This window comes from Aquarana catesbeiana, linkage group LG01 (genome assembly GCF_042186555.1).
Source record: "Aquarana catesbeiana isolate 2022-GZ linkage group LG01, ASM4218655v1, whole genome shotgun sequence".
NCBI lineage: Eukaryota > Metazoa > Chordata > Amphibia > Anura > Ranidae > Aquarana > Aquarana catesbeiana.
The window spans coordinates 330,696,035-330,722,283 of record NC_133324.1 but is presented as its reverse complement, the minus strand read 5'-3'; the positions used below and the strand labels follow the sequence as shown (position 1 = coordinate 330,722,283).

The following is a 26,249-nucleotide window of genomic DNA, read 5'->3' as shown; positions in this document are numbered from 1 at the left end:
TTCTGCAGTAGGTGCTAACAGGCCTCTAGAACCTGACTTGGTGCATGGGACTTAAGGTCAGCTAGACCCTCTGAATAGCCTTCAGCATGAAGGTATGCCCCCCTTTCTGTAAATGATGGGGTTTATTGTGCATTCTGGCGGGTCCTGGGATAGTTATGTCTCTTCAGCACTATGCTGCGGACAGTGTCCCTTTAGGCCTACAGCGTACTCCCTTGCCTCTGGTGCCCCTGCAATTACACCTTTCTGTCTCCCCAGTACTATGGTGCAGAACCCTGTTGTTCAACTTGCAGCCATTTGGCACTTTTTGTGCGGCCCTTGGAGCCCTTGTACACTCATGTCTGTGACTGTCTCCTGATTAATGTCTCCAACAACTCTTATAGCATGTCAACAGTCTGACAGTCTCCTGCAGCATGTTCAGTCTCTCGCCATCTCTTGTATCATGTCTGCAATCTCTGAGTAGAACTTTGGGCTTGTCTCTATGGATTAGGTAATCCCTGGGATTACCCTTCAACCTCCATAGGCTCCAACCCCTGTTTCGGTGGGATTCATCTCGGGAAACCCTATCAGGGGTTTGGAATATGTTGGACACCATCGAGGTGTTGCAGTGCCCTTATTTCTGGGAAGGAAAGGGAGTCACCCCTGTTGCAGGGAGAGTGGTCTCACCCCTGCGCTGCACAATGCACACCTGGATGCACTTCAGGTCTTTCATCGAAGGTGGAGATCATTGCTGGAAGGCTCTATGTCTCATTGTGTTGTTAACAGGGGGAATACTGAAGCTCCTTGCTGCAAGTACCCGCTCCTGAGAATAAAGTGTGTCCAGAGGACATTGCAGGAACTGGTCATCTGGAATCGGGTCCACCATACCTGGCTGACCCTCAGCCTTTTGGAGAGACCTTCAGATGTGTTTACTTCTTCTGATCTTCATCATGTGAAGGCTCTTAGCTCTTCTGCTGAGAATCCTTTCCTTCACCCCTCTGTTGATGCCTTGTGGGACCTGGGAGGATATATAAGCTTTTTAGGCCCATGACTATAGTCTGGCTTAGGCAAGCTCCACAAAATGTGTCTGGGATACCTAGGAGTGTTAGTGCAAGGATGTTGTTCGTTGATCCAGAGTTCCTGCTGGTGGTTCCTATCTCTTCTGGCTGGGGCTTAAGTCTTGCTTTCTTGCCTATCCCTTGTGGATCTGTTCTTCTTGGGGTTAAAAATTAATTATTAATAAATCAATAATTCATTTTAAGAAAAGCTTTTTAACTACAAAAATCCTTTTTAAGACATGGAAAAAAAAAAAAAGAGTATGTTACCCTAACATTTCATATCCCTGATATATGCCTATTGTACCATATCCTGTTCTGTTCTTTTTGCATTCCTACCATATGAAATAACCGGTGATCCTGCCAATTCCCCTCGCTTTCCTATTTCAAATCCCAGCATGGTCAGTTTCCTGGCTGCGCAGGGAGCAGCACAGCTTACCTGTTCTCCAATGGTTAGATGTGTGCTGACAACCCCCCCCCCTGCACACCCATTTAGTGGGAAGATCAAGAAGATGGGTGTACTGCTGTTTCTCCACCCCTGCCTCTCCAAGCCCCTTATAAAGCTGAGAAGGGAGTTTATGTGATCAAAAAAATAAAAAAAAATATATGTGTGTTTTATATATACAGTATCTCATAAAAGTGAATACACCCCTCCATTCCTCCATGACGACATTACGCTGGTGGATCTTAAAGACCTAGCACTCCTCCACCTTCCATTAGAGCAGTGGTCATCAACCCTGTCCTCAGGGCCCACTAACAGGCCAGGTTTTATGTATTAACTTGGAGAAAAGCAGACTAGAATATTGCAATCACTGAGCAGCAAATGATATCACCTGTGATGTATTTCAGTTATCTTGCAAACGTGGCCTGTTAGTGGGCCCTGAGGACAGGGTTGATGACCACTGCGTTAGAGGATGCCCCACAGATGCTCAATAGGGTTTAGGTCTGGAGACATGCTTGGCCAGTCCATCACCTTTACCCTCAGCTTCTTTAGCAAGGCAGTGGTCGTCTTGGAGGTGTGTTTGGGGTCGTGATGTTGGAATACTGCCATGTGGCCCAGTCTCTAAAGGGAGGGGATCATTCTTCTGCTTCAGTATATCTCAGTACATGTTGGCATTCATGGTTCCCTCAATGAACTGTAGCTCCCCAGTGCCAGCAGCACTCATGCAGCCCCAGACCATGGCACTCCCACCACCATGCTTGACTGTAGGTAAGACACACTTGTCTTTGTACTCCTCAAGCCTGTTCTGAGTGGAACCTGTCCTGTTAAACCGCTGTATGGTCTTGGCCACCATGCTGCAGCTCAGTTTCAGGGTCTTGGAAAACTTCTTATAGCCTAAGCCATCTTTATGTAAAGCAACAATTCTTTTTTCAGATCCTCAGAGTTTTTTGCCATGAGGGGTCATGTTGAACTTTCCGGTGACCAGTATGAGAGAGCGATAACACCAAATTTAACACACCTGCTCCCCATTCACACCTGAGACCTTGTAACACTAACGAGTCACATGACCTAGAGGGAGGGAAAATAGCTAATTGGGCCCAATTTGGACATTTTCACTTAGGGGTGTACTCACTTTTGTTGCCAGCGGTTTAGACATTAATGGCTGTGTGTTGTTATTTTGAGGGGACAGCAAATTTACACCGTTATACAAGCTGTACACTCACTACATTACATTGTAGCAAAGTGTAATTTCTTCAGTGTTGTCACATGAAAAGATATAATAAAATATTTACAAAAATGTGAGGGGTGTACTCACTTTTGTGAGATACTGTATATCTACGCACAAATGTTTTTACCTTTCTTTTCTATTTTAAACTGAATGGGTTGTTTTACAAAGTTCATATATACTTTAAATCTCTGTTTCTTCTTTACCTTAGCGCTGGAAAACAAACCTTAAAAGTCTCACCTGCTGTAGGTGTCCCTCTGCAAGTGGATTTTAGGAAGATGATCCAAAAAAATACAAAGACTGGCTACCAAAGGAAAATACGTCTTTCAGTAAAGGAACAGGACCAGTGTGAGTCTGTAGTCATAAATATGTCATTTGAAAATGTATCTCAAATTTCATAATGTGATATACAGTTAACAATGCTGAGGACTGGGTGAACAATTCTTCTTCTTCTTTTACATCTATGCTACACAAGGCCAGGCTCATACGCTATCCCTTATTTTTATCTAAATCCCTTATTTTGGGTTGTCCCCAGAACAGAAAGAGTGGGGATATCTTCCTATGGGGACACTAGTTCTGGTGACGATCAGGAATCCCTTCACTTTATAGGGATTTTGTCTCTCATGTTTTGGCTATGGGACAGGGAGAAATGAAGGGAAATCTCCCACAGATAGCAAAAATAAACCTTACAGTTGCTATAACCCTTATTTTACGCTATTCAAAATGGAGGAAAAAAATGTTGCCTTTTTAGTTCTATTTTAACCGGTACTGTGATAGTAATACAAACAATAGTGATTTTTGACAATCTAATATAAGCTTACTTGAAAAATCTCCTTTCATGTTGTGAGCATTGCCTGTCTGCTGGCCATCTCTTTCCACAACTTCCTGGATTCCATGTATGCTTTGCAGCTATCCTCTACTTATTCTTTACTTTCAACTTTTAAGGACTACATATTCCATGGTACCTTGTTGTGTGGAAGCAGATATGATATGGAATGTTTGCTGTAACGACTGTGCCTCCTGTCATCAACAAGGCAGGCTCTGTGAAATTTGTGACACAGCAGTGCATATTCATAAGGCATAGAAGATATGTAACAAAATTCAAGAATTTAAATGTGTGGGATAATTGAAAAAGAAAGCTTTCAAGGTTTAAGGGTCATTTAGATCAATATGGGTAGACTAGAAATAATGAAATTGAAATTAAATGTGGAAATGAATATATAAGTTTAAATGGACATTAACCACTTCAGCCCCGGAAGGATTTACCCCCTTCCTGACCAGAGCACTTTTTACAATTTGGCACTGCGTCGCTTTAACTGCTAATTGCGCGGTCATGCAATGCTTTACCCAAACAAAATTTGCGTCCTTTTCTTCCCACAAATAGAGCTTTCTTTTGATGGTATTTGATCACCTCTGCCGTTTTTATTTTTTGCGCAATAAACGGAAAAAGACCGAAAATTTTGAAAAAAAAATATTTTCTACTTTTTGTTATAAAAAAAATTTACACAGCTTTTAGTTTATCATTGCCTATGTCATTTCTTGAGGTGCTAAAATGGCAGGGCAGTACAACCCCCCCCCCCCCCCCCCCCCCAAATGACCCCATTTTGGAAAGTAGACACCCAAAGGAAATTGCTGAGAGGCATGTTGAGCTCATTGAATATTAATTTTTTTTGTCCCAAGTGATTGAATAATGACAAAAAAAAAAAATTACAAAAAGTTGTCACTAAATGATATATTGCTCACACAGGCCATGGGCATATGTGGAATTGCACCCCAAAATACATTCAGCTGCTTCTCCTGAGTATGGGGATACCACATGTGTGGGACTTTTTGGGAGCCTAGCCGCGTACGGGACCCCGAAAACCAATCACCACCTTCAGGAATTCTAAGGGCGTACATTTTTGATTTCACTCCTCACTACCTATCACAGTTTTGAAGGCCATAAAATGCCCAGATGGCACAAACCCCCCCCAAATGACCCCATTTTTGAAAGTAGACACCCCAAGCTATTTGCTGAGAGGCATGTTGAGTCAATGGAATATTTTATATTTTGACACAAGTTGCGGGAAAGTGACAATTTTTTTTTGCACAAAGTTGTCACTAAATGATATATTGCTCACACAGGCCATGGGCATATGTGGAATTGCACCCCAAAATACATTTAGCTGCTTCTCCTGAGTATGGGGATACCACATGTGTGGGACTTTTTGGGAGCCTAGCCGCGTACGGGGCCCCAAAAAACAATCACTGCCTTCAGGATTTCTAAGGGTGTAAATTTTTGATTTCACTCTTCACTGCCTATCACAGTTTCTCGGAGGCCATGGAATGCCCAGGTGGCACAAACCCCCCCCCCCCCCCCCCAAATGACCCCATTTTGGAAAGTAGACACCCCAAGCTATTTGCTGAGAGGCATGGTGAGTATTTTGCAGCTCTCATTTGTTTTTGAAAATGAAGAAAGACAAGAAAAAACATTTTTTTTTTTTCTTTTTTCAATTTTTAAAACTTTGTGACAAAAAGTGAGGTTTGCAAAATACTCACTATACCTCTCAGCAAATAGCTTGGGGTGTCTACTTTCCAAAATAGGGTAATTTGGGGGGGGTTTGTGCCACCTGGGCATTCCATTGCCTCCGAAACTGTGATAGGCAGTGAAGAGCGAAAACAAAAATTTACGCCCTTAGAAAGCCTGAAGGCGGTGCTTGGTTTTCGGGGTCCCGTACGCGGCTAGGCTCCCAAAAAGTCTCACACATGTGATATCCCCGTACTCGGGAGACGCAACAGAATGTATTTTGGGGTGTAATTTCACATATTCCCATGGCATGTTTGAGCAATATATCATTTAGTGACAACTTTGTGCAAAAAAAAAAAAAAAATTGTCTCTTTCCCGCAACTTGTGTCACAATATAAAATATTCCATGGACTCAACATGCCTCTCAGCAAATAGCTTGGGGTGTCTACTTTCCAAAATGGGGTCATTTGGGGGGGGTTGAACTGTCCTGGCATTTTATGCACAACATTTAGAAGCTTATGTCACACATCACCCACTCTTCTAACCACTTGAAGACAAAGCCCTTTCTGACACTTTTTGTTTACATGAAAAATTTTTTTTTTTTGCAAGAAAATTACTTTGAACCCTTTCAAACATTTATATATTTTTTTTAAAGCAAATGCCCTACAGATTAAAATGGTGGGAGTTTCATTTTTTTTTTTCACACAGTATTTGCGCAGCGATTTTTCAAGCGCATTTTTTGGGGAAAAAACACACTTTTTTAAATTTTAATGCACTAAAACACACTATATTGCCCAAATGTTTGATGAAATAAAAAAGATGATCTTAGGCCGAGTACATGGATACCAAACATGACATGCTTTAAAATTGCGCACAAACGTGCAGTGGAAACAAAATAAATACATTTTTAAAAGCCTTTACAGGTTACCACTTTAGCTTTACAGAGGAGGTCTACTGCTAAAATTACTGCCCTCGATCTGACCTTCGTGGTGATACCTCACTTGCATGGTGCAATTGCTGTTTACATTTGACGCCAAACCAACGCTTGCGTTCGCCTTAGCGCGAGAGCAGGGGGGGACAGGGGTGCTTTTTTTTTTTTATCATTTTTATTGTTATCTCAGGGAATGTAAATATCCCCTATGATAGCAATAGGTAGTGACAGGTACTCTTTTTTTGAAAAAATTGGGGTCTATTAGACCTTAGATCTCTCCTCTGCCCTCAAAGCATCTGACCACACCAAGATCGGTGTGATAAAATGCTTTCCCAATTTCCCAATGGCGCTGTTTACATCCGCCGAAATCTAAGTCATGAAATGCTTGTAGCTTCCGGTTTCTTAGGCCATAGAGATGTTTGGAGCCACTCTGGTCTCTGATCAGCTCTATGGTCAGCTGGCTGAATCACCGGCTGCATTCTCAGGTTCCCTGTTGAGACAGGAGAGCCAGAGAAAAACACGGAAGACGGTGGGGGGCATTCCCTCCCACTGCTTGTAAAAGACTCTAGATGCTAATTAGCCGCTAGGATTGCTTTTTACATGAAAGCCGACCGCTGGCTGAAAAGAATGATACCAAGATGATACCTAAACCTGCAGGCATCATTCTGGTATAACCACTCAAAGTCGTGAATGGCGTACCTGAAGACATAAAAATGGTTAACAATAAAACACAGTAAACGGTAAAGTATAAAAAATTGCATACCTGAAAAGCAAACCTGATAAAACATAATAACAATAAAACATTGCAGAATAGAATACAGTAAAAAAAGAGCAGAATAATAGAGAGAGAATAGAGAGAGAGAACAATAAAACGACAACTATTTTTTTTTTTTTTTATTTTATATATTTTTTTTTACACTTTTTTTGTAACTAACTTTTATAACTTTAACCGGTTCCAGGTTCGGGTCTCTCAAAATGCGATGGCATCTTGGGAGACCCTGTGAAAGTGTGCCTAGTCTGTGCAATGCTGTACCCTATGCTAATACTCAACTAGTGTATGGTAGCGTTCAAAACATTCACCAATGCAAAGACCAGCATTGTCAGGACAGGAGGGACAATAATAGCGGGTGTCACGCCTAAATCCGCGCTTGCTGCAGACACAACATCTTTTTGGGGGGGGTTCGTTGGGTTGGGGTACTCGGGAGGACATAAAGAAAATGCCTCTCATGCAGCCGACTGCATTTGGTTGGGGATGTGAATGGGGGAAGTACGGGTGCTGCAGAAGTGGTGGGTTCCCAATTAGGATTGGCGAATGCAGCAGGAAGGGCATTATGGGCACGACGGGCCTGTGTTTGTCTTCTTCTTGGTGGCAGCGGGACACTACTTGTGCTTGCCACCTCACCAGCTTGAACTGCACTTATGGGACTCGCCACGTCACCAAGTGTTACTGCAGTGCTGGTTTGACTACGACCGGGGTGTACTAGGCCACTGGTGCTTGCCAGTTCACCAGAACGCTACCAAAAAAACTGTTAGCGATCGCAGGGATCAGGCCTGACTCTGCGAACGCTGCAGTTATGCGTTTAGTGTTTTGTAAGTGACAGTGATCGATCGATACTGTACTTGGGTGGGCTGGGCCGGGCGGAGGGGCAAAACGCAGGTGCTAGCAGGTATCTGGGCTGATCCCGCTAACACTGCGTTTTTGGAAACCCTAAACTGCTGGGGACGCTAGTATGATCTGATCGGATCAGATATTGATCCGTTCAGATACTATACCACTAAGGGCTGCGTGCGTGGGTGTTAGCGGTACTGGCGCTAATCTGATGCTGCCTGGGGCGACGCATCTCGCCGCCGGGCGATCAGGGGGCTAAACCTTTATTCGGTAATAAACGATGGGTGCCCTGACACTATAAAAAATAAACGAACTAACCAGCGTCACCCGTAACAGTTATACGGTGATCAGTGGTGAAAGGGTTAACTAGGGGGCAGTCAAGGGGTTAAAACCTTTATTAGGAAGTATATGGGGGTCCCTGACGCTATAAAACGCTGACGGCGAACCTAAATATTTACCTCCCTAACTAGCGTCACCAGCGACACTAATACAGCGATCAGAAAAATGATCGCTTAGCGACACTGGCGACGGGGGGTGATCAAGGGGTTAAAACTTTATTAGGGGGGGTTAGTGGGGTACCCTAGACCTAAAGGGGGCTAACAGTAACTGTCCCACCACACTAACTGTCACAAACTGACACCATGCAGTAATCAGAAAAAAAAAAAAAACTCCTTGGTGTCAGTGTGACAGGGGGGGGATCGGGGGGTAATCGGGTAGGGGATCGGGGGTGTAATGTATGCCTGGCGTGTTCTACTGTATGTGTGTGTTTGTGTAACTCACATTCCAGTCTTTTCTCTCCTCGGCGCCGGAACGGAAAATGCCGAGCCGAGGAGAGATGACATAATTTCCTCTGCCTCTGTGTACAATACAGAGGCAGGGAAATGATCCCATTGGCCAGGAGTGATCGCGAGGGGGGGGCCACGAATGGATGGCCTCCCCCTCACCACCGATCGCTGGGGAGGATTTGCCGACCGCCGCAGGCACCGGGGGGGGGGGTCCGATCGGACCCCCCACCCGCGGGCAGGCGGGGACGTACCTGTAAGTCCTTTTGCCTGCCCGTGCCATTCTGCCGGCGTACATCGTTGTGCGGCGGTCGGCAACTGGTTAAATACTATTATACTATCTTCTTTTTTTGTTTTTCTTATCTGCTCATTGAAAAACACAGCAGAGATCTTGCGTCTCTGATCATAGGTTAAAGTGGTTCGTAAAGCCTGCTTTTGTGTTGTGTGTGTTTTTTTTTTTTTTTTTTTCCCCTACAGGTAAGGTTATAATAAGGCTTACCTGTAGGTAAAATGAATATCTCTTACCGTTTTTAGGCTGTGCTTTTGATGGTGAAATTATGTGATACAAGAGGTAAATGTCCAAAGTACCTTGTAATGAAAGTCCAGAACAAATGAGGAATAAAAATTGAATTCAACAAATCACGTGCCACCTCCACCAGGACTCTCAAGGATGTGCTCTCATGTTGTTGTTTGAACCACACTACATAGGTCAAACAAGCATGGACAGATGGATATCCCCCAAATCCCTCTTGGACACTCCCAGAAATAATGGAGGCACTTTTCACTGCTTTCAAATAACACTCAGCACCACATGGATTAATCAGCCAGCCAAAAATGCACATCTCTCCAGTGTTTCGTGTTCAAAAAAATAAGCAATTCAAAAACTGCTGAAAGTATTTTATTAAAGCAAAGGAATATAAAATATACCTGTATTAAATGTATAAAGAGAATGTGGGGTTAGTTTACTAAAGGCAAATAGACTGTGTAGTTGCCCCAGAGCTTAGTAAATGAGGTAAAGATAAAGCTACATTTTACAAAGAATACCCAATCAAATGCAAGGAAAATGGGGAAAAAAACACAATTTTTACTTGCACATGATTGGATGGACATCAGCAGAGATTCCCCTTATTTATCAAGATCTAAAGCAGGGGTCGGCAACCCATAGATCGTGGGCTACCGCCGACAGGTAGACCACGAAGATGTCCCGCCATTGCGTGTGCGCAGGCTCACCAATCCCAGTTTGCAGAAGCAGTCCCAGCCCCTTGCATATGTGCGGCTGTGGGGCAGGGAAAGCTCTGGTGAGTTCGGGCCCTTCTCCGAACATGCCCGAGCAAATCATATGGCTGTTGTGTGCCCCTCACCACCGGCCCTCCTGATCCTACCTACTACTGACCTCTGTACACTACCCTACATACTACTGATCTCTGTACACTGCCCTACCTAATACTGACCTCCTGTGCACTACCCTACATACTACTGAACTCTGTACACTGCCCTACCTACTACTGACCTCTGTACACTGACCTCCTGTACACTACCCTACATACTACTGACCTCTGTACACTGCCCTACCTACTACTGACCTCTGTACACTGCCCTACCTACTACTGACCTCTGTACACTGACCTCCTGTACACTGCCCTACCTACTCCTGACCTCTGTACACTGCCCTACCTACTCCTGACCTCTGTACACTGCCCTACCTACTACTGACCTCTGTATAGCGCCCTACAAACTACTTGCACTGGCCAGAAATCAGAGCAGATAGCCAGGCCTGAAATTAGTCAAGAAAATCAGCCTGCAGTACCAGATTCTGCTTTCATGATGAACTCAGGCATCAGACTTGTGGGAATAATCAACTGCTCCCCAGACATCTCTGCACACTGACCTCCTGTACACTACCCTACATACTACTGACCTCTGTACACTGCCCTACCTACTCCTGACCTCTGTACACTGACCTCCTGTATACTGCCCTACCTACTCCTCACCTCTGTACACTGCCCTACCTACTCCTCACCTCTGTACACTGCCCTACCTACTACTGACCTCTGTACACTGCCCTACCTACTCCTGACCTCTGTATACTGCCCTACAAACTACTTGCACTGGCCAGAAATTAGTCAAGAAAATCAGCCTGCAGTACCAGATTCTGCTTTCATGATGAACTCAGGCATCAGACTTGTGGGAATAATCAGCTGCTCCCCAGACATGAAAAAAATTGTGAATGAAAGTGAATGCCGAGTTTCTCACTGAAGCTAACATTTAAGGTAGACTAAGATGTTTTTACAGTGACCGTTTTAGTAGATTTTTCTAGGTATTTAATTCTGCCTTTACTAGTGATGCACCGAAATTTCGGGCATCGAAACATATTGGTTGAAAATGGCCTTTTCGGAAAAATGCTGAAAAGGAAATGTCGCTGAAAATAGGGGCGGGGCCCCGTCCCTGGTGCTGCCCATTACTGGGGTGTCCTTCTGGCGCGGAACGGCGCAGACCTCTCCTCTCCTCCTCCCCTCCCTCCTTGCCGCGATCTTTGTTGTGTCACGGAGCTTAACTACACAGATGGGCAGTAACAATGTCCTGCCTCGACTACTAGATCACCTTCGGTTTGAGGCGACTACTAGATCACCTTCGGTTTGAGGCGGCCTACGAAGATAGCTCAATAACTAATGGTACTGCTGGGTACATGGGTTGACTGTCCAGGCCTTGAAATGTAGATAGAAACTAAGTAATGGAGATAATCCTTGTTTGCCTAACTTCTTTGGGTTGTACCGTTATACTAGTTTAAATGAGATAGGAACTACCGGGACCTATAAGTGAAGCCCTCTTCTTCCCCTAAAAGTCTTGTATGAATGCTGAGCCCTTCTGCTAATGCGCACCTAACTAACGGGCTTAATTGATTTGTCATGTTCAAGTATACCCCTAAGATGACACAATAGTATAAATGGGTCTAATATAGTCCCCTTTCCTCTTCCCATTCCCCCCCACCAACTATATTGTCAATTATATTGTCAGTTTTATATGCCAGCACAAAGGTCAAGCAAGAATATCATGCTCCGCCTCATACTCCAGAGTAGAATTATGTAGCATCATCAACTTGCATTCGTCCTATTCAACTGTGATCTATTATTTTTAGATAGGATACATTGCTATGATGTACTTATGATGTACCGTGTTTTGTTTTCTTTTGTATTATTTTTGTATTTGTTATAAATAACTTTTCTGTTAAAAAAAAAAAAAAAAAACAATGTCCCGCCTCCTGTGACAGACGCACACTGATCCAATGGCGGGACATTGAATCAGTGTGACGTGATTACAGGAGGCGGGACATTGTTACTGCAACCCGGGCAATTCAAATGCAGCTCCGTGACACACGGAGATCGCTGCTCTGATTCGAGAACTGGCAAGCTGCATGACGGGCACTGGCAGGCTACATGACGGGCACTGGTGAGGCTGCATCTTATAGGCACAGGCAGGCTGCATCTGAGGGGCAAACGTGGGCTGGGTGACGGGCACTGGTGAGGCTGCATTGATTTCTTGTATCATGTCTGCAGTCTCTGACCCTCTCCTGTACCATGTCCCCAGTCTCTGACCATCTCCTCTACCATGTCCCCAGTCTCTGACCATCTCCTCTACCATGTCCCCAGGCTCTGACCATCTCCTGTACCATGTCCGCAGTTTCTGACCATCTCCTCTACCATGTCCGCAGTCTCTGACCATCTCCTGTACCATGTCCGCAGTCTCTGACCATCTCCTGTACCATGTCCCCAGTCTCTGACCATCTCCTGTAATGTGTCTGCAGTCTCTGACAATCTCCTGTATCATGTCTGCAGTCTCGGACCATCTCCTGTACCATGTCCCCAGTCTCTGATCATCTCCTGTAATGTGTCTGCAGTCACTGAAAATCTCCTGTACCATGTCCCCAGTCTCTGACCATCTCCTGTATAAAAATATTTTCTTTATCTTACATCACGGGACACAGAGCACCATAGTAATGACTATCTGGGTTATATGCTACCTTTAGGTGATTAGACACTGGCAACCAATAGTAAGAAGGTTCCTCCCATATAACCCCTCCCATACAGGAAGTACCTTTTAGTTTTTTGCCAGTATCTTGAAGGTGATGGTCACGGCTGTGGAAGCTCTTCAAATTTTCTTCAATAATGTCCCAGTGAGGATGATATATCGGATCCATTCGGATGGCAATAAAAGCTAAAGGGATGGTACCCGAGCCTTGGTTCAAGAACAAGGTTTTGCTTGTAATGTGTCTTTTTTAGGCGCTGGACCCTTGGTACATGGTATCCCTGGTCTTTATTTGCCCAAGGGAACCAAAGGGGTGCTTTACAGATCCAGGGGTGTGGACACCGTACAATGGGGGACCCGGTCCTTGAAGGTCCTCAGAGGCACTACCCACCGTGATGGGGGAAGATTGGGCCTGTATCGGGTCCTGCAGCGAGGACTGGTGAGTACTCCCTCTGGGAGGCCTATCAATTTTCTGTTGTTTCCAGTATAAATGCCTTATGTAAGCCCTGTGTCTCATTGCAGGTGGTTCTGTTACAGATCAAGCTGACAGATGCAGCTTATGTTTGTATCTCCCTCACATGGCAGCGGGTGATGCGTGCGTTGAGAGCGCGTGCCAGGCGCCTGTGTGTGCATCGTACAGGATGCGCATGCGCGGTAGAAGCACGGCCGCACGTGCGTCACTGGGCGGCGCACGGAATATAGGGAGGTACGCCCCGACATGTCATTGCTGCTAGTCAGTTAATCTCAGCAGGGCCTCATATGCGGTGGGACACAGAGGTCTGGGATTTTGAAATTGGACATTTGCAACAAGTTGAAGGCTGGTATAGATGTGGTGACGGCTGTGCGCTGGGCCCAGCTAGGGAGTGCCTTTTTTTTCCTGAAACTTGTAAGCGATGTCTTCCAGGAAACAAGGTGTGGGGAGCAGGGCAAGTCCTCGGGTTAAAGGTACTCTTTCAAAAACAGGAGATCAACCTCAGGTTGCTGCAGCATCAGTCTCCCCTGAAAGACCTGCAGCATTTGGCCTGGCTGAGCCATTACAGTTGTCAGGCATAGTGGCCACTACCAATATCCCTGCTTCAGCCTATGTTACTAAGGATGATTTAGCATCAGCGCTTGCTGGCCTTGAAGGCAAAATAGCAGGTATGATTGCTACAGTAACACAGGGAGGGAAGAAATGTCATAGATCTCCCTCCCCTGAGCCTGGTCCCAGTAATGAAACACTTGAGCACCAGGACCCGGTTGGCATGGGTCTCTGTGATTTGGATCCAGAATGGGCAGAGGATTTGGAGGAGGAGGACATTAAAGACAAAGAGGAAGGGGAGGCTGAACAGTCCTCGGCTGAAGAACGAATTTCAGCTTCCCAATCCCAAAAGTTGTTTATCCATTCCTTGACCGAGATGGTGAGAGCTGGATTTTAAATTACCTCCGGTACAGGGACCGGGACCCTCCTATTCTACATTAGGGTCCTTGCGTCCTCAACCAGGTCCCCAGGCGTTTCCTTTGCACCCTTTATTGGAACAGGTAATTTACGCTGACTGGGACCACCCGGACAGGACATACTTGCCTCCTAAAAGGTTTTCTTTTTTATATCCTATGGAGGAAAAATTCAGGAAGAAGTGGGATACACCTTTTGGTTGATGCTGCCATTTCTTCAGTGAATAAAAGTCTGACCTGCCCAGTGGATAACGCCCAGGGATTTAAGGATCCAGCAGATAAAAAGCTGGAATCCTTACTAAAGGCTTCTTTTTCAGTAGCTGGGTCAGCAGTACAACCGACAGTGGCAGCTATCGGTATTTGTCAGGCATTGAAGGAACGTTTTAAAAAATTGGTCAGGAACCTGCCTGTTCCAGAGGAAGTTTCTGACAAACTATCAGAACTTCCTTGCGCCTTATGTTTTGCGGTAGATGCATTAAAAGACTCAATTCAGCAGATATCTCGTTTTGCGCTACTCTCAATCCATATGCGCAGGGTACTGTGGTTAAAGAATTGGTCGGCCGAGACGCCATGCAAAAGGCTACTAGCGGCTTTTCCTTTTCACGGTGAGCGTCTTAAATAAATAAATATATCCAAAAAATCTCAGGCGGGAAAAGCTCCTTGCTTCCGGTTAAAAGATGGGGTAAGCAGCCTTCCTTTAAAATTCCCAACGCTCCTGGGCCAAGTGCCTCTTCCCCTAAGAGGTATCGACGGCCTCAGCCACCTACCTTTAAGAAGCCTCAAGGTCAAAAAAGACCTTGGACCCAGAAACCAGCCAAGACCAATTCCAAAACTTCCCTGTGAAGGGGCGCCCCCACTCATGTGAGTAGGGGGGCAGACTGCGGTGGTTCGCAGATGCTTGGGGAAAATTGGTTCAGGACAAGTGGGTCATTTCCACCATTTCTCAGGGTTACAAAAAAAAGTTTCGGGATTTTCCCCCATGCGGTATTTGGTATCCAGGGTTCCAGCAGACCCGGGGAAAAAGAGGAGCCTATGCCTGGCTTTAGAACAACTGGAACGGCAGAAAGTAATCATCAAAGTTCCACAGAAGGAAAGATTCAAGGGGTTCTACTCGAACCTATTTGCAGTGCCAAAGCCAAACGGAGAGGTAAGGCCCATTTTGGACCTCAAATCCCTCAATTCCTTTTTAAACGTCCGAACCTTCCGCATGGAGTCGGTTTGTTCAGTAATCACTTCCTTGAGAAAAGGAGATTTTTTTTAGCGTCCATAGACATCAAGGACGCATACCTGCACGTACCGATTTTTGGCCCACATCAAAGATTCCTGCGGTTTGCAGTAGAGGGGTATCATTTCCAGTTTGTGGCACTTCCATTCAGTCTAGCCACGGCCCCTCAGGTCTTCACAAAGGTTCTGGCCCCAGTGTTGGCTTTCCTAAGGTCCCAGAAAATCGCGGTGGTAGGATACCTGGACGATCTTTTGCTGAGGGATCAAGCTTACTCCGCCTTAGGAAACATTGCGACTACGGTCTGTTTCCTAAGGTTGCTAGGCTGGATTCTAAATATGGACAAATCGGCCCTTCGTCCAGCTCAGGCCTTAACATATCTGGGTCTGATCTTGGACACAACTCAAGAAAAGGTATTTCTACCTCCCTTAAGAGTCAGTTCTATAATGGAGCTGGGTCGGAAGGTCAAGGAGACAGAAGGTCCTTCGATCCGTCTATGCATGAGGCTTTTGGGAAGATGGTGTCCTCTTTCAGCGCGGTTCCCTATGCGCAGTTTTACTCCAGGATGTTCCAAAGAGCCATCCTGGAAGCTTGGGACAGGTTGATTCAATTCTTGGATCATCCCATGTATCTATCCCTACAGGTAAAAAGGGAACTCTCTTTGTGGTCAAAGACCAGAAACTTGAACGGCGGGAAATCTTTTCCACCAGTAACCTGAAAAATAGTAACTACGGACGCCAGTTGTCTGGGCTGGGGAGCAGTCCTGGAGGAGGCTTCCGTTCAGGGATTGTGATCTCAGTTAGAGAGGACCTTACCCATCAATCTGCTAGAAATTCAGGCAGCTCGTTTAGCTCTCCGATTTTGGACATCCAGACTGCAGGGGTTCCCTGTCCGAATCCAATCCGACAGCTCCACGGTGGTGGCATACATCAACCACCAAGGGGGCACCCTGAGCCAGGCGGCCCAAAGGGAAATAGATTACGTATTAACTTGGGCAGAGAGACATGTACCGTTTCTGTCGGCAGTGTTCATCCCAGGGGTGGACAATTGGCAAGCAGACTATCTAAGTCGCCAGCAGTTACTTCCAGGAGAGTGGTCTCTTCACCCTGAAGTTTTCCTTCAGATTTGCCAGCATTGGGGGGTGCCAGATGTGGATCTTCTGGCATCCACATTTAATGCCAAGGTACCGGATGCATTGGTAGTTCCCTGGGACAGGTATTCCCTGATTTATGCGTTCCCTCCGATCCAGTTGCTGCCGCACTTGTTGCGCAGGATACAGAGGGAGCAGAATACGGTGATCCTGGTGGCCCAGGAGGTCCTGGTATTCAGAGATGGTGAGGATGGCGGTGAAGGACCCGCTGTGTCTCCCAGACCGTCCAGATCTGTTATCTCAAGGCCCCATATACCATCCTTCTTTATGGTCGCTGAATTTGATGGCATGGCTGTTGAGACCTGGGTACTAAGGGACTGTGATATCAGGGGTTCAGTCTTATCCACTCTGATTAATGCTAGAAAGCAAGTTTCTAGAAGTATCTACTATAAGGTATGGAAATCATATATTTCCTGGTGCGAGAAAAAGGAATGGCATCCTCGCAGGTATGCGATTGGGAGGATCCTTGCCTTTCTCCAATCAGGAATTACATAGTTACATAGTAGGTGAGGTTGAAAAAAGACACAAGTCCATCAAGTCCAACCTATGTGTGTGATTATGTGTCAGTATTACATTGTATATCCCTGTATGTTACGGTCATTCAGGTGATTATCTAATAGTTTCTTGATGCTATCAATGCTCCCCGCTGAGACCACCGCCTGTGGAAGGGAATTCCACATCCTTGCCGCTCTTACAGTAAAGAACCCTCTAGGTAGTTTAAGGTTAAACCTCTTTTCTTCTTCTAATTGTAATGAGTGGCCACGAGTCTTATTAAACTCTCTTCTGCGAAAACGTTTTATCCCAATTGTGGGGTCACCAGTACAGTATTTGTAAATTTAAATCATATCCCCTCTCAAGCGTCTCTTCTCCAGAGAGAATAAGTTCAGTGCTCGCAACCTTTCCTCATAACTAATATCCTCCAGACCCTTTATTAGCTTTGTTGCCCTTCTTTGTACTCACTCAATTTCCAGTACATCCTTCCTGAGGACTGGTGCCCAGAACTGGACAGCATACTCCAGGTGCGGCAGGACCAGAGCCTTGTAGAGTGGGAGAATTATTGTTTTATCTCTGGAGTCGATCCCCTTTTTAATGCATGCCAATATTCTGTTTGCTTTGTTAGCAGCAGCTTGGCATTGCATGCCATTTCTGAGCCTATCATCTACTAGGACCCCCAGGTCCTTTTCCATCCTAGATTCCCCCAGAGGTTCTCTCCCCAGTGTATAGATTGCATTCATATTTTTGCCACCCAAATGCATTATTTTACATTTTTCTACATTGAACCTCATTTGCCATGTAGTCGCCCACCCCATTAATTTGTTCAGGTCTTTTTGCAAGATTTCCACATCCTGCGGAGAAGTTATTGCCCTGCTTAGCTTAGTATCGTCTGCAAATACAGAGATTGAACTGTTTATCCCATCCTCCAGGTCGTTTATGAACAAATTAAATAGGATTGGTCTCAGCACAGAACCCTGGGGAACCCCACTACCCACCCCTGACCATTCTGAGTACTCCCCATTTATCACCACCCTCTGAACTCGCCCTTGTAGCCAGTTTTCAATCCATGTACTCACCCTATGGTCCATGCCAATGGACCTTATTTTGTACAGTAAACGTTTATGGGGAACTGTGTCAAATGCTTTTGCAAAATCCAGATACACCACATCTACGGGCCTTCCTTTATCTAGATGGCAACTCGCCTCCTCATAGAAGGTTAATAGATTGGTTTGGCAAGAACGATTCTTCATGAATCCATGCTGATTACTGCTTGAGATACCGTTCTTATTACTAAAATCTTGTATATAGTCCCTTATCCCCTCCTGATTGATTTAGGCTTATCTTTAGGAACCATTAAAGGACAAATTTTGGCCTTATCAGTTTTTTTCCAGAGGCCAATTGCATCCCATTCCTTGGTACGAACCTTCGTCAAGGGGATACTGCACTTAAAAACGCCGGTTAAGCCTCCCTTAAGCCCTTGGGACTTGAACTTAGTGCTATCAGCTCTGCAGGTTCAGCCCTTTGAACCGATTAGGCATATTCCTTTAATCCTGTTGACCAGGAAATTAGTTTTCTGGTAGCCATAACTTCGGCTAGAAGGGTATCTGAATTGGCCGCCGTTTCATGTAAAGAACCGTTTCTATTTTTACATCAGGACGAGGTGGTGATGCGCCCCCGTCCAGATTTTTTTACCGAAGGTGGTTTCCAGGTTTCATTTAAATCAGGCTATCCTTTTACCCTCCTTTTTTCCAAATCCTAGGTCTAAAGAGGTAAAGTCGCTTCACTCACTGGATGTGGTGAGAGCGGTTGAGGTTTACTTAAACATGTCAGCTCCTTTTCGGAAGACTGACTCCCTTTTTGTCCTGCCAGACGGTCCTAAGAGGGGACAGGTAGCAACTAGTTCAACTATTTCTAGGTGGATTCGCCAGCTCATTATCCAAGCTTATGAGTTAAAACGCAGGGTTTCACCTCAATATTTCAAAGCTCACTCTACTAGAGCAGTTAGTACATCATGGGCAGTGCGCCAACAGGTGTCTATGGCTCAGGTTTACAAAGCGGCCGCTTGGTCTTCAGTTCATACGTTCACCAGGTTTTACCAGCTGGACGTTAGATCTCAAAGGGAGACCGGCGCCGGAAGGGGATCTAAGAATACTGTGTTCCCTCCCCTCAAATGCATTGCTTTAGGACATCCCAGATAGTCATTACTATGGTGCTCTGTGTCCCGTGATGTACGATAAAGAAAATAGGATTTTTAAAACAGCTTACCTGTAAAATCCTTTTCTTGGAGTACATCACGGGACACAGAGGTCCCTCCCCTCTTTTCTGGGATCTTCATTGCTTGCTACAAAACTAAAGGTACTTCCTGTATGGGAGGGGTTATATAGGAGGAACCTTCTTACTATTGGTTGCCAGTGTCCAATCACCTAAAGGTAGCATATAACCCAGATAGTCATTACTATGGTGCTGTGTGTCCCGTGATGTACTCCAAGAAAGGGATTTTACAGGTAAGCTGTTTTAAAAATCCTATTTTTAAAAACGGTCACTTTCGGTATCTGTGCTGTTTCAGTTTTCGGCCTAGTGTTTTTCTTTTTCGGTATCGGCACCAAAAAACCCATTCGGTGCATCCCTAGCCTTTACTTTTTATTGGGGGCTTGCTAGTTCATTTCTTTAAAAAAATAAGGGGTGATCTTTGATCTCTTCAATGTTGTCCAGTAGATCTCCATCTCTCAGATGTTGCCTACCCCTGCTCTAAAGCAACTGTACTTGCAAAGTACAAAGTCTATTTGCCTTTAGTAAATCATCCCCAATGTGTGGCTATTGTACCACTGCAAGCTTGGGATTGCTCCCATATGAAGCCGCTCAGGGATGAGTCCAATGCCACCACCAGTCTCTCACTCTCCCAGATTGCTGTAACTGGACGGAGCTTGTGCAGAGAATTTTTTGATCACTTCATTATTAGAAGTGGACTGTTCCCAATGTTGATCCAGCAGCACTAGTTGAAGCACTGATGATTCCTGTGGAAGATGCACATGTGTTTACAGAGCTTCCTGGAAAAAACAAGGTTTTGGAAATAATGCTTGGAGATTCTTTCCAAAACTTTGTTTTTTCCAGGAAGCTCTTCTTTGCAACCTGCCATGGCAGTGTTGCTAGTTTGTCACTAGGGCTGCAACTAACTATTATTTTCATAATCGATTAGTTGGCTGATTATTGTTTTGATTAATCGGATAATAACCTTAAAGTGTGGTATATAATTTAGTTAATATGTAAAGTTTAAAAAGGCAGTTTATTTTTAAATCTCTCTATGCAGTGGTAAATATAAATAACCAACTATATGGTTAGGGAGCAAAATCTCTAATCCACTGTAAGAATAACAGACAGAAGAGATATACTGTGCAAAAAGTAACTGCGCTGTATCCTATCCTCCTAAATATAGCTGCAGCTCAAAGTGAGATATACACAAACAAATAAGTAAAAAATAGGAGCTGTGCTTTTAAATAACATATAACACAAAAAAATATCACTTACGAAGTGAATATCAGCAAGTCCCATATGTGATCCATGTGACAAAATGTGGGTAAATCCTCCAAGGTAGAAGAAAGGTGAATAAAGTGCTGTAACTTCCTTTTTGTGACTGTATTTAGTGATGACTGACAATAGCGAATCCACCACCACAAAGGGTGCACGCTTACCAGCTGCACAAGCGTTAATGCTCGTGGCTAATGCCCAGCTAGGGCCTTTTCCTTCAAGAACCACAAAGTATGGTTCAGCCTCCATACACCACTATTATGCCCTGTACACACGATCGGACATTCTGACAACAAAATCCATGGATTTTTTCCGACGGTGGCATGTTGTCGGAAAATCCGATCGTTCTGAACGCTGTGACGTAAAACACGTACGTCGGGACTATAAACGGGGCAGTAGCCAATAGCTTTCATCTCTTAATTTATTCTGAGCATGCGTGGCACTTTGTGCGTCGGATTTGTGTACACACGATCGGATTTTGTTGTCGGAAAATTATATAGCCTGCTCTCAAACTTTGTGTGTCGGAAATTCTGACGGAAAAAGTCAGATGGAGCCCACATGATCGTAATTTCTGACAACACAATCCGATCACACTTTTTCCGTCGGAAAATCCGACCGCGTGTACAGGGCATAGGACTGATGATCTTGTAGATGGTCAGAGACAACACACACAGAAGAGATATACTATTAGAGGTTGAATCTGGTAAATATCATCAGACTCCGAGATCAAATTTTTTATTAAGGCACTTTCACCCCCTTCCTGCCCAAGCCATTTTTCAGCTTTCAGTGCTGTCACACTTTGACAATTGTTAGTGGGGTCAAATCGATGTTTGTTTTTGACCACAGTGATGGGAAAATTCGAAGGAGCAGAATAGAAAAGGAATTTTCAGACAGTATATGTGGTTTTCGTTCAGAAATTACATTCATTTTAAAACTGAATGTAAAAAGCAAGTGAAATGTTCAAACAACATTCTTTCATTCAGCGACTGTACAAAGTTTTTTCATATGAATATTCTCGTCCGAAAATCGATGTATGGCCAGCATTAGGCTCGGTTCACACCTATGCAGTTTGCTTTTGATCCGTTTCTGCTGTGCTTTTTGCTGTGTCTTTTCCGTTTATTGCACATGCGATTTTGCTTTTACACAGTGGCTAAAAAAAAAGCATAGATGTGAACATGCCCCATAGGAAACCATGTTAAATGAACTGTAGTGAATTTCTGCAAAAAGCACCAAAAAACGCATAGGTGTGAAGGAGACCTAAGACGTTTAGTAGCAAGCAGCAGCATGCTTTATTTTTTATTTTTTATTTTTTTTTGTATCACCTGTCATAATGAGGTTAAAAAACTAAAATGAGCCCTTTATAGTACAAAAAGAGCAGATAATCGCTACTATAAGGGGTTAATTTATACCGTGAAACAGTGAAAGTAATATTTATATATTACGGTACTAATATCATATATAATAATAAATACACCCAGAATTAGGATATATGGGCATTAAGGGTGGAAGGGAAATCTTAAATCTATAAATCTTTTATATTAAAGTAGTACTAAAAGCTGAGACTATTTTTTATTTTATTTTATTTATTTTTTCTTTTTTTTCATGGATATGATCATTTGAAATATAATGCTCAATACTGGTAAAAATTTACTTTAAATGTAATTGTAATGCATTATATCACCTCTAGTCTTTCAGCCTCCACCTGCTCTGGGTTCAGATGCTGATCTTCCCTGCACAGTCTTTAAAGTGTATTTTTTTTTTTAACTGCTTGCCAACCAGCCAGTGTCATTATACGGAGGCAGGTCAGCTCGTTTCTGCAAATCGCTGTAGCTGTACGTCAGCCCCTTTTAACAGCTATAGCAGGCGCGCGCTGCACGGCGGGGAACTGATGCGCGTGGCCAGCGGCTGCGATGTCTACCGGCCACCCGCGATCGCTCCACGGTGAGCCAGAACGGGGATCAGTCAATGTAAACAAACAGATCCCCGTTTTGACAAGGAAGTACAGAGTGATCATCTGTTCCTAGTGATTAGGAACAGCGATCTCTCTGTACTCCCAGTCAGTCCCCTCCCCCCACAGTTAGAAACAACTCCCAGGGAACACATTTAACCCCTTGATCGCCCCCTAGTGTTAACCTCTTCCCTGCCAGTGTCATTTATACAGTAAGCAGTGCATTTTTGTAGCACTGATCGCTGTATAAATGTCACTGGTCCCAAAAATGTGTCCAAAAGTGTCCCATCTGTCTGCCGCAATGTTGCAGTCCAGCTAAAAATAGCTGATCACCGCCATTACTAGTGTAAAAAAAAAAAAAAAAATTATAAAAATGCCATAAACCTATTCCCTATTTTGTAGACACTATAACTTTTGCGCAAACCAATCAATATACGCTTTATGGGATTTTTTTCTTTGATATATATTATAGCAAAAAGTAACATATTATTTATTTATTTTTAAATTGTCTGTATTTTTTTTTGTTTATAGCGCAAAAAATAAAAACCGCAAAGGTGATCAAATCCCACCAAAAAAAAAAAAAACTTGGTTTGGGTACAGCGTCGCACGTCCGCAATTGTCAGTTAAAGCGACGCAGTGCCGTATCGCGAAAATATGGCCTGGTCTTTAAGGGGGAAAATCCTCCGGTGCTGAAGTGGTTAAACCTCAAACGTGTTATACTTGCCTGCTCTATGTAATGGTTTTGCACAGAGCAGCCCTGACTCTCCTCTTTTGGGGTCCCCCGCCGATGCCTCTGGCTAATCCTGCCTTCAGAGTGTCCCAATAGCAAGCTGCAACGTGTAATATAGAGTGCCCCTATAGCAAGCTGCAAAGTATAGTATAGAGTGCCAATATAGCAAGGTAAAAAAAAACTTCTACCTTTTTAAAACCACTCACTTCATGCCCAGGACTACATGCCCCACGAGGCATTGCTCCTCCACACATTCACAAGTTCTCAGGCACTTACTGACCTCTATGGATGGTGTACTGAGCTGTATGTGTGCTGCACTGTGTCTTCTGACATGTATGGACATGGAATGAGCTGTATGTGTGCTGCACTGTCTTCTTACATGTATGGATGGTGTACTGAGCTGTATGTGTGCTGCACTGTGTATACTGACATGTATGGATGGTGTACTGAGCTGTATGTGTGCTGCACTGTGTATACTGACATGTATGGATGATGTACTGAACTGTATGTGTGCTGCACTGTGTATACTGACATATATGGACGGTGTACTGAGCTGTGTGTGTGCTGCACTGTCTTCTGACATGTATGGACGGTGTACTGAGCTTTATGTGTGCTGCACTGTCTTCTGACATGTATGGACGGTGTACTGAGCTGTATGTGTGCTGCACTGTCTTCTGACATGTATGGACGGTGTACTGAGCTTTATGTGTGCTGCACTGTCTTCTGACATGTATGGACGGTGTACTGAGCTGTGTGTGTGCTGCACTGTCTTCTGACATATATGGACGGTGTACTGAGCTTTATGTGTGCTGCACTGTGTATACTGACATGTATGGACGGTGTACTGAGCTTTATGTGTGCTGCACTGTGTCTTCTGACATGTATGGACGGTGTACTGAGCTGTATGTGTGCTGCACTTTGTCTTCTGACATGTATGGACGGTGTACTGAGCTTTATGTGTGCTGCACTGTCTTCTGACATGTATGGACGGTGTACTGAGCTTTATGTGTGCTGCACTGTCTTCTGACATGTATGGACGGTGTACTGAGCTGTATGTGTGCTGCACTTTGTCTTCTGACATGTATGGACGGTGTACTGAGCTTTATGTGTGCTGCACTGTCTTCTGACATGTATGGACGGTGTACTGAGCTTTATGTGTGCTGCACTGTCTTCTGACATGTATGGACGGTGTACTGAGCTGTGTGTGTGCTGCACTGTCTTCTGACATGTATGGACGATGTACTGAGCTTTATGTGTGCTGCACTGTGTATACTGACATGTATGGACGGTGTACTGAGCTTTATGTGTGCTGCACTGTGTATACTAACATGTATGGACGGTGTACTGAGCTTTATGTGTGCTGCACTGTCTTCTGACATGTATGGACGGTGTACTGAGCTGTGTGTGTGCTGCACTGTCTTCTGACATGTATGGACGGTGTACTGAGCTTTATGTGTGTTGCACTGTCTTCTGACATGTATGGACGGTCTACTGAGCTGTATGTGTGCTGCACTGTCTTCTGACATGTATGGACGGTGTACTGAGCTTTATGTGTGCTGCACTGTCTTCTGACATGTAAGGATGATGTACTGAGCTGTATGTGTGCTGCACTGTATTTCCTGATATGTAAACAAATAATGCACGCCAACTAATCGGCTGACCAACTAATCGATTATGAAAAAAGTTTACAACTATTTTCATAATCTTTTAGTTGTCAATCAATTAGTTGTTTTGGCCCTATTTGTCCGACATTAGGGGAGTAGACTGATCTTGTGTGGAAAGAACCATCCTCCCTCCACATTGACTGATACAGTGGTTTGAGAACCAGAGCTTCCTTCCTCCCTAACTTCATTTTGACTTTCTATCTCCACAAAGAATGGTTCCTGTGTCTGTGCTGAGGTCATTGCTCTTTTTCTGTCCACCTGTAATTTGTCCTACCTTGCAGGCATTGCTCTGTTCGAAAGTCTTACTCTCTCTGAGCAAAGGGGCCTCTGGTTCCCCAAGACCATTTAACCTGTTGGAACTGGCTCCTGCTCTTTACTCAGGGGTCCTCTCATATTGCAGAGGTTTTGTATGCCGTTCATAGCTTTTGAGTCCACTGGTGGCATTGAACTGTTTCTGCCTTAGGATAATCATTTTATAGTTTTTCCTATCCCTTAGTAGACACTTCTTTGGGAAGTCCCAATGATCAGAGATTCAACATGTCCACTGTGTCCTTCATTGAGCATAAGAAAATATAGGATTATTTTGTACTCCTTGTAAAATCTTTTTCTCTGCATTCATTGAAGGACACAGCAAGCACCCCTCTGGTTGTTACATGTGTGTGACCAGTTGTTCTAGTAACAAAGCAGTACATAGCTGAGCTGTCTCTAGCAGTTGTGGGGTTTGGCCACCATCAGGGGCCAGTTCTATGCTGTGCTATTGTTCTTGTGCCTAGTGTCTTAGTCCTGAAAGTGGCGCTATAACCAACCGTGTTTATCAATGAACACCGAGACAAGGATTTTATGGGAAGTGCAAAGAAAATCCTGTGTGGCGGGTTTTTTTTATTTCTTTTTTATAAATATATCTTATTCATATAATCTTTTTCATTGCAGATTTTGTATGGGAGTGGCGGTCAGATGAAGATTACTGGGTGTCCTATGATGCCAAATCCTGCATCTTGCTAGAGTCTGCACTTCAGCATGATGGAAAACGTGTGTCTTTAAATCTGGGTGGAAAGCCTTACACAGTTGATCTGGGGGCTATGGTGCAGATAAATAGCCAGACTCAGCATGAACGAGAGATTCAACGCTGTTTATCTGGTAGGTGTGCAATCCATGGAAATAAATGATCCACAAATAGGGTGGTGTTTGGAAGTATAGGTAATACATTTTATAGACCAATTATACAGTGGGGGAAAAAAGTATTTGATCCCGTGCTGGTTTTGTATGTTTAAGAAAAGTTTAAAACAAAGGTTGGGACTTTATATGAAGCACAGGGCGTAGCAAGCAGAGTGCTTCCATCCCCAATTAATGAATATGAGGAAGGATTGGGACTTTGTGTGAAGTCTCCACAGGATAATATTATAGGTTTGTATGTTTGTCCACGGACAAAGAAATGATCAGTCTATAATTTTAATGGTAGGTTTATTTTAACAGCGAGAGACAGAATAACAATAAAAATATCCAGAAAAACGCATTTCAAAAGGGTTTTAATA

General features: G+C 44.2%; 1 protein-coding gene across 1 annotated transcript in view; it reads left to right on the top strand.

The window, feature by feature from the left end:
• PARP2 (poly(ADP-ribose) polymerase 2) overlaps positions 1-26,249 on the top strand; it is a 73,739-nt gene that overhangs the window by 5,214 nt on the left and 42,276 nt on the right. The window contains exons 3-4 of the mRNA XM_073631328.1: positions 2,910-3,046; positions 25,648-25,854. Of these exons, the coding sequence (XP_073487429.1) occupies positions 2,910-3,046; positions 25,648-25,854 (344 nt within the window). The remainder of the gene's footprint in view (positions 1-2,909; positions 3,047-25,647; positions 25,855-26,249) is intronic.